Source organism: Furipterus horrens, unplaced genomic scaffold (assembly GCF_987537825.1).
Source record: "Furipterus horrens unplaced genomic scaffold, mFurHor1.1.pri manual_scaffold_2, whole genome shotgun sequence".
In the NCBI taxonomy this organism is placed as follows: domain Eukaryota; kingdom Metazoa; phylum Chordata; class Mammalia; order Chiroptera; family Furipteridae; genus Furipterus; species Furipterus horrens.
Window position 1 is genome coordinate 11,986,560 of NW_028327172.1, and position 18,347 is coordinate 12,004,906.

General features: G+C 35.9%; 1 protein-coding gene across 4 annotated transcripts in view; it reads left to right on the plus strand.

The window, feature by feature from the left end:
- The window catches only part of CKAP5 (cytoskeleton associated protein 5), an 84,003-nt gene that overhangs the window by 25,118 nt on the left and 40,538 nt on the right, over positions 1 to 18,347 (plus strand). For all 4 annotated transcript variants that reach the window (XM_090261798.1, XM_090261809.1, XM_090261804.1 and 1 more), the window contains exons 3-16: positions 87 to 280; positions 1,673 to 1,879; positions 4,554 to 4,725; positions 5,342 to 5,474; positions 5,715 to 5,815; positions 7,579 to 7,692; positions 10,509 to 10,613; positions 13,353 to 13,442; positions 13,549 to 13,713; positions 14,248 to 14,376; positions 14,914 to 15,096; positions 15,944 to 16,057; positions 16,333 to 16,443; positions 17,370 to 17,462. In XM_090261798.1, coding sequence (XP_090117924.1) covers positions 87 to 280; positions 1,673 to 1,879; positions 4,554 to 4,725; positions 5,342 to 5,474; positions 5,715 to 5,815; positions 7,579 to 7,692; positions 10,509 to 10,613; positions 13,353 to 13,442; positions 13,549 to 13,713; positions 14,248 to 14,376; positions 14,914 to 15,096; positions 15,944 to 16,057; positions 16,333 to 16,443; positions 17,370 to 17,462 — 1,911 coding nt within the window. The remainder of the gene's footprint in view (positions 1 to 86; positions 281 to 1,672; positions 1,880 to 4,553; positions 4,726 to 5,341; positions 5,475 to 5,714; positions 5,816 to 7,578; positions 7,693 to 10,508; positions 10,614 to 13,352; positions 13,443 to 13,548; positions 13,714 to 14,247; positions 14,377 to 14,913; positions 15,097 to 15,943; positions 16,058 to 16,332; positions 16,444 to 17,369; positions 17,463 to 18,347) is intronic.

The following is an 18,347-nucleotide window of genomic DNA, read 5'->3' on the forward strand; positions in this document are numbered from 1 at the left end:
AGATATCCACTGCTTCCCATGCAATTACCAGTAAGTAATTATAGTGTTATTAAGTTTTGTTTTTCAAAATGCTACTTTTCTTCTAGCTGTGGAAAGCAAGGTTAAATGGGTATGAAGAGGCCCTGAAGATCTTCCAGAAAATAAGAGATGAAAAGAGCCCAGAATGGTCCAAATTTTTAGGATTAATAAAAAAATTTGTGACTGATTCCAATGCAGTGGTTCAGTTGAAAGGATTAGAAGCTGCACTTGTATATGTTGAAAATGCCCATGTAGCAGGAAAGTAAGTAGTTTCTTTTTAACTCTTCTGTTAAAAATCCCTGTCTGGTGCTACCTGGATTAATCTATATATTCATGGATTACTGTCCTTGGTTATTAGCACTTTTAGAATATATTAATTTTCTTACTTTCATAGTTCCTTGATACTTGGTTTTTGTTTTTGTTTTTCTTTTAGTCTTTATCTGTTCTCAGAAGTCTAAATGGTATATGAAATCTCTAAAAAGGGACAGATTAGAAATCAGATCTTGGGTTTTTACCCTAAGGTTTGATGAACAAATGGTATTTTTTTTCCTTTTCAGCCTTTCACATGGAAATTACTCTAGACTAAGAAGGAAAATCTTCAGTAGCTTTTAGAAGAAACAGAGGTTGTCAGCAAAGAAATGATCAGAATTTCACTGAAAATATTTGGGCTTTACAAAAATCTTTGGCTAAGATCCCAGCTAGTGATCTTAGAGTCACATCTTTCTCCCTGCGGTCATTAGGCACTTTTATCTTTCAACCTGTTTGACTTGAGCTGTGGATAAAGATGTTTCTAGTGAGTCCTCTCTCCCATACCTCTTAAATCTGATTTTTCTAACTCTAGTCTTTATGTCATTGAAAGGAGCCCCCCCCCCCCACGCATGTACACACCTGCAAGGGGGCCCTTGATTTGAGAGTTTTGTTAACATCACCACGTCTCCCTTGCCTTAGTGAAATCATTGTTTTTTTAATTTCTTTTTTTTTCTCATACCAGAAACTTTTTTTGACAAATGCTGCATGTAATGCCAACCCACTCAGTTCCTCTAATTTCCAACAGTACAGGATTTATTTAATTTAGAAGAGGTTCAAAGCAGGGAAGTTATTGTAGTCTTGCCAAGGAGCTGGGAGCAGCCCTTTGTTACTAAAGGTGGATACATAGCCGTTCCTTCTGTCAAGAAATTCTCTTAAGGAGTGTTTAAAATTACTTTTTAAAAAAATTTCACAAAAACAGTAACTTCATAATCCTATTTTTGTATAATGTGTGTGTGTGTGTGTGTGTGTGTGTGTGTATTCATATGCATATGCATATAGAAAGGTCTGGAAGGATAAATACCAGAAAGTTGAAAGTAGTATTCTCTGGGTAGTGGGGTTTCAGGGGATTTTTGCTTTCTTGTTTGAATTTTCTACATTTACAAACAATCTATCGTTCTGTGTTATTGTCTGGTGTGACATGTCTTAAACTTTTGCATAACGTTTTTGATATTCTCAAACAGAAATTTAAAAAATTAGAAACTCATTGACATTATTCCTGCGCATTTTAAAAAGTATATGTGTTGCTCTTCCACACCCACCCGCTGCCTTCTGTGACCTTTTTCCAGCTCTTTGTACTAAAGTGTGTTTTTGTGTGTGTGGTTGTTGTTTATAATCTATATTACAGAACTACAGGAGAAGTTGTATCGGGTGTTGTAAGTAAAGTATTCAACCAACCCAAAGCCAGAGCCAAGGAGCTGGGCATCGAGATTTGTCTAATGTACATAGAGATTGAGAAAGGAGAGGCTGTGCAGGAGGAGCTCCTGAAAGGCCTGGACAACAAGAACCCCAAGATTATAGTGGCCTGCACAGAGACACTGAGGAAAGCCTTAAGGTGAGATTTTTTTCATTTATCTTCAGTTCTATTAACTATACTGAGTTTGGGTTCCTGGTTTAAACAGAAATGAAAACTGCTAGACTTGACTTGGCATGTTATACCAACCAGGAAAGTGACCTGGAAAAGCTGAACTCAGTCCTCAAGTGTGGACTTTGTATTCAGTAATTTTAGCCTCCACGTGTGTTGCTTATTTTATCTAAATTCCTTTCTAATGAAGATCCACGGGATGTTTCTGACTCGTTCTCAGATTATGAATTGGCCTTTTTGTGGGGAAGCACTCCTTCGGGGATTTAAGCAGCTCTTTTTCTCTAGCTCTCCTCAAGCATACATTTATATACTTTGAAGTGTTGGCTAAAGACACAGTGTGATGGCTAAAGCAAACCTTAGTTTAGGTGCCTTTTTAAAAAGTAGAAGCAAATGCTATATGCCTTTAAACAATTATAGCAACATCAAATAAAAAATAACGTGTACTCTTGTGTAGTAAGTTATTTTTAACCCTAGAATTTCTTTCTTTTTTTTTTTTTTTTTTTTTAGTTTTTCATGAATAGGATCTCTTTCAGGAACAAGTAGTTGTAATTTGCTATGAAAATCTGAATTAAACAGGCCATTGATTTGTTCTGATTTGGCAGTCCTTCTAACCTGTATCCTGTCTCCAAAACCATTCACATGAGATGCTTTAGAAAACGGCTCTCATAAAACCTTAAATGTGTTAACTTCTGGAGTGAAGACCATCTCAACTCTCTTGTTATTTTACATGACCGACTTCTTGGAGAAATGCCTCTTTTGCTATTTGCCTTACATGAAAGTATCAAAAATTTTAAATTTTATTAAGCTATCTTCAATTTATAAGTCTAAATGTTTATATTGTCTTTTGGTTGGTTCATAATGTCCTTTTATAAAATTTGACTCTCACTTAGTTTCTTGTATGATAAATGCTTTCCTGTGTCTAGCCTATTATAGTAGAGTAGGCACGTGTTTTTATGAATAGTAAATAGTATGCTTGTCTTATCTTAAATATTATAGTGAATTGACTTGTTTATTAAAACTGTGCTTGTCTCAATAGATCTGTCTTTCATATTGGGTCTCTAATAAAATATATATTAGACTGTAATCTACCTCTTAATTAGAAGTATTTAATCTAGAATGCTGTAAATTCTGGTTACTTCATTTTAAGCCGACTAGGAGAATAAGGGTAGAAAAAGAACAAGTTAGGTGTGCCTTCTTACATCTTCCTTATAGTTGTTACTTAGCCGCATCCCTGTGTGGTTCTTCGTTTGTCCTAAAATATCCCAGAAGCTGTAAGTGGAACTAGATAGTTCTCTCAGACCTTCAAGAACCTTGAGGCCAGCTGTTTAATCCTAGGTTCCAGAGCCTTCTTCAGCCATCTATTTTAGTGATAATTTCAGGAGACCCAAATATGTCCTATGGCCCATAAACAGGCTTCTGAAATCCTTTCGTTTTTTTCTAGTCATATGTTTAGTGTCAAGATTAGCTTTTACTTTAAGATGTTTTCCGTGTGAACCTGCTCCATATGTTTGTTTTTTTTAATCTTTCAGAAGCAGGCCAGGATAGTGAAGCAAACAAACAAACAAATCAGATGAAATAGTAATAATGTAAAGGAAAACTAAGACTTCTAAAAATTAGATTTTTTAGGCACCATGATCTGAAAAGAATCTTTTATCATCACCATAAGGCAATCTTGAAGACACCTAGTTTAGTTTCATGTTAACATATCTGTATTTAAACTATTTACACAACCAGGGGTCTTATTAAATATCACTTTCTAAGGAGAGTATTTTTACAGTCTCCTTTGACCTATTGGAATATATCAGTAGATATTACTGAAAAGTTTTGTTGAGTTTATTCATGTGAGGTAAATCTGTACACATTAGATGATAGATAAATAATATATATGGCTGTTACTAGAGAATGTCAGTCTTTTTTTATAATGAAATTTCTCGTGTTCCAGAATGTTACTCAGAAATATTAGCAGTGAATCCAAGTGCTAAATTTGGCCAGTGGGAACTTAAAGATATAATATTTGACAGATGTATGAAGTTGAATGTGTTACCTTTTTAAAAGAAGTCAGAATGTAAATTTAAAAAGGAATGTAAATTAAAAGAAGTCAGAATGCAATTATTTTCCCCTTGAAAAACTGAAGCCAAAAGGTTTAAGTTGCCTGGAGGTAGAGTGTGATAGCTTCAAGGTCAGGAATGAAACACATGTTGCCCGGACTAGTGGTCTGTCAAGGAGAGCGAAGGACCTTCATTGTAAGAACTACTAAAGAGTTTATTAAAAGTAGGTTTTACTCATCTAAATATGTATACACTAATTTGTTCATATTTTTAAGCTTTTATATGTATATGCATGTATATTTAAGATATTACACATGTTGGTCCTTTATAGACTTGAATTATTTCTAGTCTGGTTGCCTAGAAAGTTACGTTTTAAAATGGTAATATTATTTTGGACCCTAGACATTAAATAATATTCTTGGAAGAATGACATCTAAACATAGATGTGGTTATGACTTTCCTTTTATTCTGCCTTAAAACTCAACTTATATAACTCTATTAATATATAGGTATGAAACTGTGTTTGGGTGAATGAAAGCTAACACTTTACCCAAACCAGCATGTTGACAATCCTTTTTCCAATTTTCCACTTCTAGTGAATTTGGTTCCAAAATCATTTTGCTTAAGCCAATTATCAAAGTGTTGCCAAAACTTTTTGAGTCTCGAGACAAGGCTGTTCGAGATGAGGCCAAACTAATTGCTGTGGAGATTTACAGATGGATTCGGGATGCTCTGAGACCCCCATTACAAAATATAAACTCTCTCCAGGTGAGGCACAAATATTTTTGGTTATCTTTGCATACGGTTAATATATGAAGATATTTCCTTCTTGTCATTGTCGTTGATATTCTGTCCTTACAAATAATTATTTTCCATTTTAATTTTGAAATCAGTTGATTTTTCCAAGCGTAGCTAACTCTCTGCTGTACTTCGTCCCTTCCAGTTACATACCATGCATTCCACGATTCCAATATGTTAGTGTTGAATCTAGAGCCGTTTAAGAGATCCCTTTATAATGCTGTTGGTAGCAGGACTTAATATCTGTTTGGACAAAATGCATTTATCCTTCTTAAAAATTATAATTGGTTTTGGAGACTTTATCTGATATAAATCTTATCTGAATTCATGAACTAATGAGAGTGTCCGGGGGAAAAATGGTTTTTCTTTTTTTCTGTTTGCTTAGTCATAATCTTTAGTGTAGTAAATATAGATCAGTTTGACTTATGCTACAAAATGTATGAAATTTAAACTTATCTTGAGTTTGCCCTTTTAGAGCCACATAAATAGGAAATTAAGTTTTATATAAGTAAATAAAAATGTTAAATGTATTCTCTAAGGATGGAGACGTAGATAATTTTTTAAAAATATTTTATGGTATTTGTAGTTGAAAGAACTAGAAGAAGAATGGGTCAAACTGCCAACAGGTGCCCCTAAACCAACTCGGTTTCTGCGTTCCCAGCAAGAACTAGAAGCAAAATTGGAACAGCAGCAGTCTGCTGGTGGAGATGCTGAGGGAGGTAAGTCAATTTTAAACACTGGTGTCTATAAAAATTTGCAAGAATGGGCCCTACCACAAGAACCTATGTTCACTAGTTGCATTTTATAGGAGTACCATTTAATGAAATATGTTACTTATAACACTAATCATGCTGATTCCTTCTGTATCAAGATTTCATCAGAGGTGTGAAAGGACCGGTAACTGAGAAGTAAAACCATTCCATCCATTTTTGAGGTTTGTTTTGTTTTTCTCCTGGAAGGTGGTGATGATGGTGATGAGGTGCCACAGATAGATGCTTATGAGCTTTTGGAAGCAGTAGAAATTCTTTCCAAACTTCCCAAAGACTTTTATGACAAAATTGTAAGTAATGGTAAACTTCTTTATTACTTGACTATAATTAGAGAATGTTCTGCTGAGCCATTTCCTGGTGTCCCCTTTCACTCCGTATCTTCCCTAATAGAGAGAATTAGTTGCTGTTTCTTTGCTCTACTACTTTGTGTATACACTTACTATTGCACATTTTTTATGTCTTGCCAAAAACAAAAACATTTTTCTTGATGTCTTCCTTTTCCTCATTATGTCTCTAGTTTTACCTTTAAATAGCTCTCAAATTCATCCCCTTTTCTTCATCCTGCTGCCAAGTAGTTACTCTAGGGTTTCTTGACCTTGGCACTGTTGACATTTTTTCTCAGATAATTCTTTGTTTTGGGGGGATTCTCCTGTGCATTGTAGGATGTTTAGCAGCACCCAGGGCCTTTCCTGGTCAGATATCGGTAATACCAATCTCCCAAGTCATGATAATCAAAAATGTCTCCACACTTTGCTGAATGTATTCCAAGCGTTGAAATTCTCCCAGTTGAGAAACAGTCTTATCCCAGCCACCATATGTGTGCCTTATGTGCCACAGTACCGCGGCAGTGTTCTTACGAGACTCTCAGTCTTTGCTCTTGCCTCCTTCTCCTTCCCATCATATTTCACAATGTAATCCGAGGTGTCATTTTCCAAAATGCAAATCTTCTCATATCACTGACTCATTAAAACCCTTCAATGGCTTCTGTGAATTTTAAGATGATGTCTGAGATCATCCTGTGGCCCTTGAGGCCTCTGCTTACCTTCCAGTCACATCTCTGAAGTGCCCTCGCTGTCCACACTCCAGTCAGACTGCACTTCTCCCAGTATCATATCTGCCATGTTTGTTTTGCTTCTAATCTCTGGAACTTAACACTGGTGTTCTTTCTGCTTATAACATTCTTCTCCTGCCCATTCAGCTCATAATACCCCTCTCTTCTAGATCTCTTTGGGCATCATTTTTTTAAGGCAAATCTTACTTGTCAGCCTAAACTAGGTTAAGACCTCTTGCTATGTTACCAGAGCAGCTTATACTTCTTTTATAGTGGTCATGACCTTGTAGCTATTTATTGAAGATTTTCCTAGCTCTGCCATCAGCTCCTTGAGTATCCTATAAACTTCTGATGAACAAACAAATATTTGATAAATTGAATTGAACAGTAATGTCCTCTACTAAGGTGACTAGTTTATCATCTTCTTTGTATCCCCAGTTCTTTCAAATAGTGCATATTCAAATTATTGAATGATTGTTTGATCTCTAGTGGAGCATATTCTGCTTTATGGCCACAAAACAAAAGATTTAGCATTTTATTCCCATTCTGGAAAATTAATCTTTAAGATTAGAATAGTTTTGATTGTTGGTTATGTGATTTGTTCTTTCATCGTCTTTTTAATGTTGTCAGTATGGAAATTCCTCTCTCCTGTGGTTGTGCCCCTGTCATACACTGGAACTGTTTTCATCAATGTTTTCCATTTAATATGTGCTTACCAGCATTTGCCTAGAACGTGAGAAGTAAAAGACTGGCATCTTTTTCTGTTTACTTACTATGAATTTAGGATTATGAAATGTTATGAAAATACTTTATATACTAACAATTTTATGTATATGAACTTAACATTCTGATTGGTTGTGCAATTTTGCAATTTTTTTAACCAGCTTTAGAAAAAGTTTGTGAAAACAAAAAATATCTTTGAATTAGTAGCATGAAAGAAATAGACTTTTATTTTGCTCTCTTATTTTCTGTTCTACAAATGACTCATGTTGTGTCTTGCAGGAGGCAAAAAAATGGCAAGAGAGAAAAGAAGCCCTGGAGGCTGTAGAAGTACTAGTGAAAAACCCCAAATTGGAAGCAGGCGATTATGCGGATTTAGTAAAAGCCTTAAAGAAGGTAAATGTGAGGAGTTCCCACAATGGTGTCCCAGCAACAGTTCAGGCCATTGAATTTGTGGGTTTTCTTTTTTAAATATTTTATTTATTAATTTTTAGAGAAGGAGAGAAACATCAATGTGCTAGAGATACATCTATCAGTTGCCTCTCCCATACCCCCAACCTGGAACTGGGCCCACTGAGCCACACCAGCCAGGGCATTTTTTTTTTTAAATAAGATTTTATTTATTTTTAGAAAGAAAGAGAGGGAGAAAGAAAGGGAGGGAAACATCAGTGTATGTTGCCTCTCGCATGCCCCCAACTGGGGACCTGACCTACTAGCCAGACATGTGCCCTGACTGGGAATTGAACCATCATCGCTTTGGTTCATAGGCCAGCAACCAATCCACTCAGCCACACCAGCCAGGGCGAATTTCTCTTTAGTGGTCATCCTTTTTTTATCATAACAACATTGCTATTTAAAGAACACTGTTGATGGCTTTTAAATTATAGGCATTCATTTTTAAAAGATTGTTTAAAATGCTTGTCCTAGATTAGTTTGGAGGGATTGGTTTTCAATCTGTGTTTATTATCACTGACTTTAAGTATGCTATTTAATAGCATGTACAAACCTCAAGAAAAAGAGGATCTTGCTGATCTAGACCCAAATATTCCAGTTTTATAATTTTGTCAGGTGAACTATTTAAATTGGCTCCATTTAATGGGACAGATTTTGAATAAAAAGAGTTATTTTGTTAGACAGCAAGTGACGCCGCACTGTGGTGTATCAGCACATACAGCAAAGGGTGCGGGACGTGTGGTCAGTTATAAAGCAGGCAAGTGCTAAATTATATTTTTAGAAAATATCTCTTTGCTATTGCATAGGTCTAATCAAGTTGATTGCTGTTGGTGGATATTTTTGCATATAGTGGTTTTTTCATAAAATATGAAAGTATAGATCAACACTGTGAATGTAGTTGTAGAGCTTAAGAACAAACTGAAGACCTTGTCTTGAGTACAGCAGGTTGAAAACTTTGCTTGTTTCCTCAGCCTGAAATTACAGAGGATTAAAATGGTGGGGCGAGGAGGTTAATCTTTAATTCTATACACATGTAAGTACAGTAATTCCCATTATTCCTGGTAGTTATGTTCTATAAAATTACCACAAACACTGAATTAGTGAATACTGAACCATTATTCCTAGGGGAAATACAGGGTTAGGGTCCTGCAACCCTTTGATCTTAACATTTTCATCAACCAATACATAAAACAATACTTAAGCATGTTTTATTCTTTTTGAAGACTTTCTATTTAATATATATAATTGATTCATTAACATTGAACTCATAGCCAGCCTCTCTATAGCTCATGCCTGAACAAAGCTTATCTAACACATAAAATTCCTGTGTTAGGCACGTAACAGCCTTCTTGCTCTTAGGAATGCTGGACAGAACTTCGGTACTATGCTTGGGGGCCATTTTAAACAGTGGAAGGACATACAAAAAGCACCAAAATGTGAAAAGCAAAAACAGAAACAAAAAACAACATGCTACTGAGTAGGCCATGTGTGAGCTGAAAGAGGAAAGCTGTGTTGCTCTGTTCGGTCTCAGCTGGGAATGTGCACCCCAGGCAGCTCAGAGTTTTCGAAGCTCCCTGCTTGTCTGTGAATGGCCAGGAGGGTGCGGCGAGTGAGAGAGCAAGAGCTTTGCTGTCAAAACGGACCGAGGTGTTAGCCTTAGCCTTACTGTTTGCCAGCTCCGTGACCTTGAGCGAGTTCATCTCTATTTAATTGTTGAAATCTACAAAATTGAGATAATAATAGCACCCAATTTATAGGGTTTGGGTGAAAATGAAATGAAATAAGGATTATAAAGCACCTATAAAAATGTCATCTAATTCGTTTTTAATAAATGTTAGCTTCTTAATCCTTACTCCTCAGCACTCAGGGAGTACACGCAGGTGCCAATTAGAACTTCCTTGCATGCTATGTGTTACAGATTGGTTAACTTGGAGAATTTGGAATGAAGCATTTTGCTTAGAGAATACCAGATCTTAGGGACCATGTAAAATCCAAAGTAAAATGGAAGCATTACTTCTACCTATAAAAAGAGTAAAACACCAAGGGTTTGGGGCACTTAAAAGTAAAGCAGCTTTTTTAACACCAGCTGACTTGGGCAGCATACCACAGTAAAATCTTAGCAGGAAGGACCCAGGCATAGTCACTGTCTTGCTAAAGTGACACAGGAGCAGCTCCTACCTGTGAGCTTTGATAAGTGCTGGACTCTGTGGGATGCAGTACAAGAGGGTAGTAGTGCAAACAGTGCTGGAGGAAGCTGCTGAGAAGCTCTAAATGCAAACTTGATGATCATTAGGTAATTAAAATGACAGCTGCAAAGCCAGAAGCCACTCAGAGAAATGGCTGCAGTGGCGTCTGCTGGTGCTCCTGGGGTATCAGTGTGAGAGCTGCTGCCCTGTGGAATCTTCCAGAGAAACCTTGTTTTAGCCTTCCCTGCCCCAAAGCAAAAGCAGCAGGCCTTCAGCTTCGCTGCCATTATCAGGGTCACCTTCTCTGACAGCGGAGACCACTGCTAATGGAGAGTTAGTGGTTGGAAGTTGTGGCTTTGTAAAAATCTAATGGGTAAACCTTCAAGACAGGAGACTAAACATACTGAACGGAAACTCCCAAATTTGATATTGTTAAAGGAGAATCTCCTCTTTTGTAAGAAATGTAATTGGCTATCCATTAACATAATAGCTGTTAGAGTTCTTTTAAGAGGAAGTTTTCAGTTTCCTTCTACAGGACTGTGACTGTTGTTTTCCTTTGTTCCCTTTTTGTAGGTAGTTGGAAAGGACACCAATGTCATGTTGGTGGCTTTGGCAGCAAAATGTCTTACTGGCCTGGCTGTTGGGCTAAGGAAAAAATTTGGACAATATGCAGGACACGTAAGTAACACTTCTTACGTCCAAATCAACAATATTATCAGGAATGTCAGGCTAGTTTGCTCTAAACTTTAAACAGCTCTTTGGCATAGATCTTTATCTATTGGATAAAGTAAATTTCTCACATAAGTTTTATTAATATTGAGCATAACTCCTCACAACGTTTCAGTGATGATGTCAATTATAACTAAATTCATTAGCTTTATGTAGAAGATCAGGCACTTGGCCTGAAGTACTTAGTTGAGCTGATTTGCTTATTACTTATTTATTAATATCTTGCTTTGTTCTTACAACATTATATATAGTATAATAGGATGAAATAAAACTTAGGATATCCAGGACAGAGCAAAAATGACAGTAGAAAAGGCAATATAAAACCGGAAGTGAAATTTATTTATAAAATGCATTATATAGTGTTTTTCTATTTGGAAAATAATTAACTTATATAGGTTACACTGCTTGTGATATATAAGTTTAATTCTAAGAAAATCTCACTGGAGACATTTGTTGAATATACTATATTCTTTGTATAAATTTGGAAGCAATCAAGTTTGGTAATAGTTTTAATAAATTGAAATGTTTAGCTGTGGCATCTGTCATTTGGCCTCTATATCTGAGTTACTTAGAATGGTTCAGCATCTGAAAATTGTACTGAACTTTAGGGTTTAACTTGATCATTTGATTCCCTAGATAAACTGAAGAGTCTCCAGATGGTCCATAACCATGTGTCAGTTTTATATTGTGAAGCTAATATTTAGCCTCACTTAGTTACAGTATTTGGAGCTTCGAACTCATAGCATTAAAAATAATTTCAGAGGACTTAACTGAAAAAGAGAAGACAGTACCAAATAAAAATAAATCATGACTAGCTTGTTACCAGAGAAGTAAAAATAAGGGTCCAAAAAAAGCCTTAGCTCTGACTGCTGTAACTCAGTGGGATGGGCGTCTCCTGCAGACCAAAAAGGTCACCAGTTCGATTCCCCGTCAGGGCCCATGCCAGGGTTGCAGGCCACGTCCTTGATTGGGGACGTGCAAGAGGTAAACAATCAACATTTCTCTCGCACATCAATATTCCTCTCCCTTCCTTTCCCTCTCTCTAAAGATAAATAAATAAAATATTTTTAAAAAACTTATAAATACAAATCATAAGTATAAATCATAAATTGAAGTTAAGTTATAATTAATATTTTTATAGCAATCAGTATGTAATATCTGTGTATACTATCTGTATTAGCTTTTGGTCAATTTTTTGTTATTAGAATATTTTATACTTTTATATTAGGAATAACTATTCAATCTAGTAAACAATTTTTAAAATACATTTTAATTTACTAAATTATAGTTGGATGATTGCCTGGCTCTCTAGTTTGAGTTCTGATTCTGGCTTTGTGACATTTTGTTGTGCAGCTTAAAGAATGTCTCTAGTACTTGGTAGTTTGGGGACCCCCCCCCCCCTTAAAATTATATTATATACAGTGTTTGATAACAAACATGTTAGTGGTTCAGCTTTATTTTCTTTAGCTATTTATAAACTATCTTTTTGGCAATATATATAAAAGGAACTTTAGCTTTATAACCATTAAAATATCTTGATTTTTAAGTTTATAACTAACTCCTAGTATTAAAAATCTTTTTATATTTCTTCATGGAAACCATACTCCTTTTTTTTTTTTTAATTTATTTTTATTGTTTTTCTATTACAGTTGTCCCACTTTTTCCAAAACCATACTCTTTATAATATGTATCACTTCTGTGAAATCTTGAAAAAAGTTTATTTTGGATGCCATTAACCTTTGCTTATATCTTTTGGACTTTAAAAAACAACTGTAATTTGCCTACTAGCACAGTGCTTGGCACTCAATAGCTGCATTAGGCATTCAGTAAATATTTCGTGAATTAGTGATAGTTTATAAGATAAAATAAAAATTATAAAAATTTCAACTTTACTGATCTAAACTGAGTTCTTGACTACAAGGATGTAATTCTGATCAAAATTGCTGCAATTTCTGATACTATTTTTTTTCTTTAGTGTAATTAATGTGCAGGAGACAGTCAGTCTAGTCCAGTGTGATGTGTCAGAATCTTGGGTGGGGAGAAAGAATTATGTACTATACCTGTCAATCCACCCAGTTGAGAATTATCTTGTCTCGTAAGAGATGTTTCTGATAGCAATGGTTTTATGGTAGCATGTAAGGTGTAGATACTGACAAAAGGCTGAGAAGCACCGCTGTGCTGGTGCAGGATTGGAGCCCTTAATTGTTCTAGCATGCGATTGTTGTGCCCTTCAAAGACTGAAATGACTTTTTGCCAACTGGGATATTCACTTTTTTTGTTTTGATAGAACCAAACATTGTTTTAATAACAGCTTTTTTGAGCTATAACTTACTATAAAATTCACCCTCTTTTTAAAATGTGTAATTTAGTGGTTTTAGTATATTCACAAGATTGTGTAACCATTACCACTATCTAATTCCAGAATATTTTTATCACCCCCAAATACAAACCCTATGCCCATTTTCAGTCACTCCCCATTCTTCCCTACCCCTAGACCCTGGCAGCCACTAATCTGCTTTCTGTCTATGGATCTGACATTTCATATAAGTGGAGTCATATTATGTGATCATTTGTGACTGGCTTCTTTGACTTAGCATAATGCTTTCAAGGTTCATCCATGTTGTAGTATGTATCAGTACCTCATTCCTTTTTGTTGCCAGATAATATTCCAGCTGTTCATTTTTATAGGTTGTGCCAACCATTTTGGAAAAATTCAAAGAGAAGAAGCCTCAAGTAGTACAAGCCCTGCAGGAGGCAATTGATGCAATCTTCCTTACTGTGAGTTGACAACATGAGTCTGTGCTTTTGTCTCATGTAAATTCTGTTAATGTGATATTTTGCTTTCAGTTGAAAAAAGCTTAGTGACCACATTTTATTTCTAAAGACCACACTACAGAACATCAGTGAGGATGTTTTAGCAGTAATGGATAATAAAAATCCAACCATCAAGCAGCAGACATCGCTTTTTATTGCAAGAAGCTTCCGCCACTGCACCGCTTCTACCCTGCCTAAGAGCTTGCTGAAGCCCTTTTGTGCGGCTCTACTCAAGGTATGGACTCTCTTGGAAATCGGGGGAATATTTTATATCTAGGAAAAATTTTTTTTCCCCTACTAATTACGTACAGTGACGATTTGACTTTCAGACTGTATATTGAAGTCTTTTGAGAAGCTTTGGAAACTGAATCCAAATTCTTGTATTGTTGCGTTCCTGTCCTTGAAGCACAAGTTTCACTAATTGCTAAACATTTTGTTTCTTATTTGGCCCCTTTACTGGCATTCAGCTGGATCTGGCCAAGCGCAAGCGTGCAATTTGGAGCATTTGAAGATTATTTGAATGTGAGGCACTTAAGATAGAGGGTAGGAGGAAAAGGAAGCGCAAACACGCTAAATGGATTATCAGAGGTTTCCTTAAGCCAAAAAGAATTTGTGAAACAGTAACTGTTAGTTGGTAAAAGGAAAGCTATACTTAGCTTCAATGAATTATAAAAGGCAAATTCTTTATCCAACAACCATTAGACTGACTTAATCAGTAATACCTAGAGAACCTTGTATTGAGACCATTTTGTTTACTTCCCGACCACAGCACATCAGTGATTCTGCTTCTGAAGTCAGAGACGCTGCGTTTGAAGCGTTGGGTACTGCTTTGAAGGTGGTTGGTGAGAAAGCAGTGAACCCATTCTTAGTTGATGTAGACAAACTTAAGCTTGACAAGGTAAGTTAGTAATAAATTATAGTGGAAATGGACAACAGTGCATTATGGTTTTATTTTCAATTTTGTCTGTTCTGTTTTATTGAGACAAAAATGCTGATATCAACTTGTGAAATTTATTTCATCACCACTGGTGGTTCAAACCTAGCGTTTGAAAACACAGCTTTTGAAGATTGAAATTTTATCCCAAGCTGCAATTATATTAGTAGGAATATCTTTCAAATTATAACAAAAAAATAAAGCTTAATGATCATCATCTGTAAAGGTGAAAACCGCGGTTTTAAGATAATTTTTTTTCTAATATCTGGAAAATTACCTTTCTAAATGTGAATGTCTTCTATCAGAAATGTGGTTATTGTAATTCAAGTTTGTATAGAAATAAAAATGTAAGAAAGTCTGGATAGTTTATTTTTGTTGAAAAGGAAACTTTTCTCTCTGAATTCTCACCTAATTGTGGTTCAAATGATCTATTAAGTAATAAGGTAGTGACTGTGTTTTACAATTGGGCTTAATGATGTTCACCTCAATTTCATTCTCTAGATCAAAGAATGTTCAGAAAAAGTAGAGCTGGTGCATGGTAAGAAAGCTGGACCGGCAGCTGAGAAGAAGGAATTCAAGCCTGTTCCTGGAAGGACTGCTTCTTCAGGGGCTGCAGGAGATAAGGACACAAAGGACATTTCAGTACCCAAGCCAGGACCCTTAAAAAAGGCACCTGCTACTAAGGTTAATAGATGACTTAGAAAATATGGTTTAAAAATTAGAATTTATATAAGGTAGGGTCCGAATCTCAGGTTAGTGGTTGTCCTTCCAATATGATTTCATTTGAAAAATGAACTCATTACCACATTCAAAATATAGCAGAACATCTGTTCATGAAGACAGAGTATCTCAATAATACATTTGGTTATTTGAGACTTTAATAGAGGTGAAAACGGTAATGGAAGTACAGGAGTGCATTTTAAGGGATCAAAAAGTATCATTAAATAATGAAATAAAATGTGGCAAGGCACTTAACATAAATAACATCCCCTTCCTCGTTTTGCTAGTAATGCTGCTGAATTGCGTCACTAAGTCTCCATTCCAGTCCAGGTTTTATTACCTTTGTACAGTGTGGGAGAGGCGAAAGTGCCCAAGGGCAAGTATGGCATTCCTTTAAGTAAACACGTGTCCTGTGGATTCCTTAAGTTCTTAAAATGGGGCCTACGGTTTCTCCCACAAATGGTCTTCAGAAGGCCTGTCTGCCTTTGAAACAGCTAAATTCTGCGGGCACTAAAAATAAGCTTTTGTTGTTGTTGTTGGTTGAGTTATCCCTCATTTTTAAAAAAAGTTTTATTGAGATATAATTCACATACAATATTGTATTAGTTTTGTGTGTATAACATAATGATTTGGTATTTGTGTATGTTGTGAAATGATAACCACAATAAGTCACCATACATAGTTCCAATACTCCCTCATTTCAGTAAAATTTTCAAGAAGTCTCTGACCCACAAAAATTTTAAGAAACGCTCTTGTAAGTCCTTAAGTGGTTTAATTTTTTTTTTTCTTTCTTTTTTTTAAATGCTTGCAGGCTGGTGGGCCACCTAAGAAGGGGAAACCAAGTGCACCAGGAGGCGCAGGTAGCACCGGAACCAAGAACAAGAAAGTATTGGAGATCAAAGAAATAGTGGAGCCTGAGCTCTCGGTCAGTATCATGTAATATGTCTCAGACTCATAAAGCCATGGGACGTCAATATACATGAGAAGATTTTAAGTTCTTTCTTTCCTGAATTCTACAACTTACAGTTATGTCATACTTTTCAGCTTCTTGTAACTGCCTTAGGTAAACTTCCCCTTTATGGTACAAAAATAGAAGCCTCAGATACTATAGCATACCTAGAGAAGTATTCTTGTGTTTTTACATTCTTGCCATTTGTTTCCCTAAGCAATTTTTAACTTTAATGCGTTTATATCTTACAGATTGAAGTATGTGAAGAAAAGGCTTCAGCTGTCCTTCCCGCTACCTGTATACAACTTCTAGACAGCAGTAACTGGAAGGAGAGACTAGCCTGTATGGAAGAGTTCCAAAAGGTAGGTGCATAAGGATGAATTGAGTGTGAAATAAAATTACATGATGTAGAAGTGATGAGATTGAAAATGGAAGGCTTGTCCTGGTGCTGTGTTTTAGAACCAGTGAACATGTTGCAGGGTGTTACTTAAAAATGAGGGGAGGTTTTTTTGTTTGTTTTTTCAGCTGTGTAGTGTTTATCTTTCAACACCTTCCTATGGTCTCTATAATTTCATAACTTAGTACTTGCCCAAGAAAATTAGGTTTATTCTGAATTAGAAGGTTTAGATGAATTTCAGTATTATGGTATTTATTTTTTAATACTAGTAAGCAAACAATCTCTCCACTTAAACTGCCCCCTCATCCACTTCTGTTTCCCTCTTTGTCGTCCTGATTCTTGGAGGAACAGATATTATCACTGGGTGTGAGAAGCTCCTGTCGGAAAGGAGCGTGGTAGTTCATCTCGGCATGTGCTCTGTGATTCTAATGAGGAGGGTGGAGAAACTGGAAGAGCACTGGGGCTTGGGGCAGGACATCCGGCTTTCAGTGCAGCATCTGCCACGTGTTGCGTGGAGACCTGAATTGGTGCATCTTCAAAAGTTAATACTTAACCACTTCTAACCTACTCTACTTTTCTGTGTTTTTAGGAAAATCAAATAAGTCAAAATATTAAGCAGTTTCTGCCACCACACTAGGCAAATGAAAACTATGTTACCATTACTTTCCTTGGAGCAAATTATTTGTGAATTCCTAAAATGTGAGAAAAAAAATTTCAATGTTACTCACATAACAACTATATATCAAACATCCAACTTAAGAAACAAAGCATTATAACAAATTATATAAGGTCCCCCTGTATCGCTCTTCATTTCTATTCCTATTTTGTTACATACTGTTCCTTAGAGCCACTCATTACCCCTTAGCTCTTATTCTCTGGTTCTGCTTCAAGGCTGTTGAACTAATGGACCGAACTGAAATGCCATGCCAGGCATTAGTGAGGATGCTGGCCAAGAAGCCTGGATGGAAAGAAACTAATTTTCAGGTATTTTTAAACTGGATTTAATGTCTTCTGTTGAAGTAATTTCTATTACATCATTGTATGTAGAGGGGTATAGTTTTGGTAATGATTTTTAGCTTTTTATTTTTTAATCACTCAGAAATGTGTCATCTAAATTTAAATGAATAAATGTGTATTGTTTGTTTAATTTTTATATGTGCATTTTCTCTTCATTATTTAGGCCTAGAAATCCTCTAATCTTTATATATTCAAAGGAGGGATAAACAGTGAGATAACTTTCTTATTTGGATAAAAAAATTAATGCAGTCTTTAAGTTGCCAGTGGAAAAATTACCACACAGTCTATTTAATTAACTGATAATAGAGATGAAATTTAGCAGTAGTTATTTGGTCTAAAAAGTTAGGTGTAAGGAAAGTGATACAGGAAGGAAAACAGGAAAAGATTTTCCTTCTCCCAGATATACATAGACATCATGCCAAAAAAGCAACGTTTTTTAATGTTTCAGGTCTGTTTTTGGCATCCTGCCAGTGTCCTTTTTGCTTCTTTTCTGCCTCCTCTTGTTCTCTCCATGGGATTCTTAGCTCCCTTTCACCGTGTCCCCTTAGTGCCGTTTGTAGTACCTCATCCCTTCTACCCAGCTCCATAAAAGCTTCCTGTGCCGAAAGGTTCTCAAACTGCCCTCTTCCCCTCATACCACTTCTAAACTTTTCTTTACGCCGCTGCTCAGGTAGGTGGAGGCAGCACACCTGGTTTCAGCTAATACCCTCCTGTGTGTTAGATCCATAACAAGGGATAACTTTATATACTTTTTCCTTTATAACAACTTTATTGAGAGTATAAAACTCACTGTTTTAAAGTGTACAGTGTAGCGGCTTTTAGTATATTCTTATAGTTCTTCAACTCTTACCA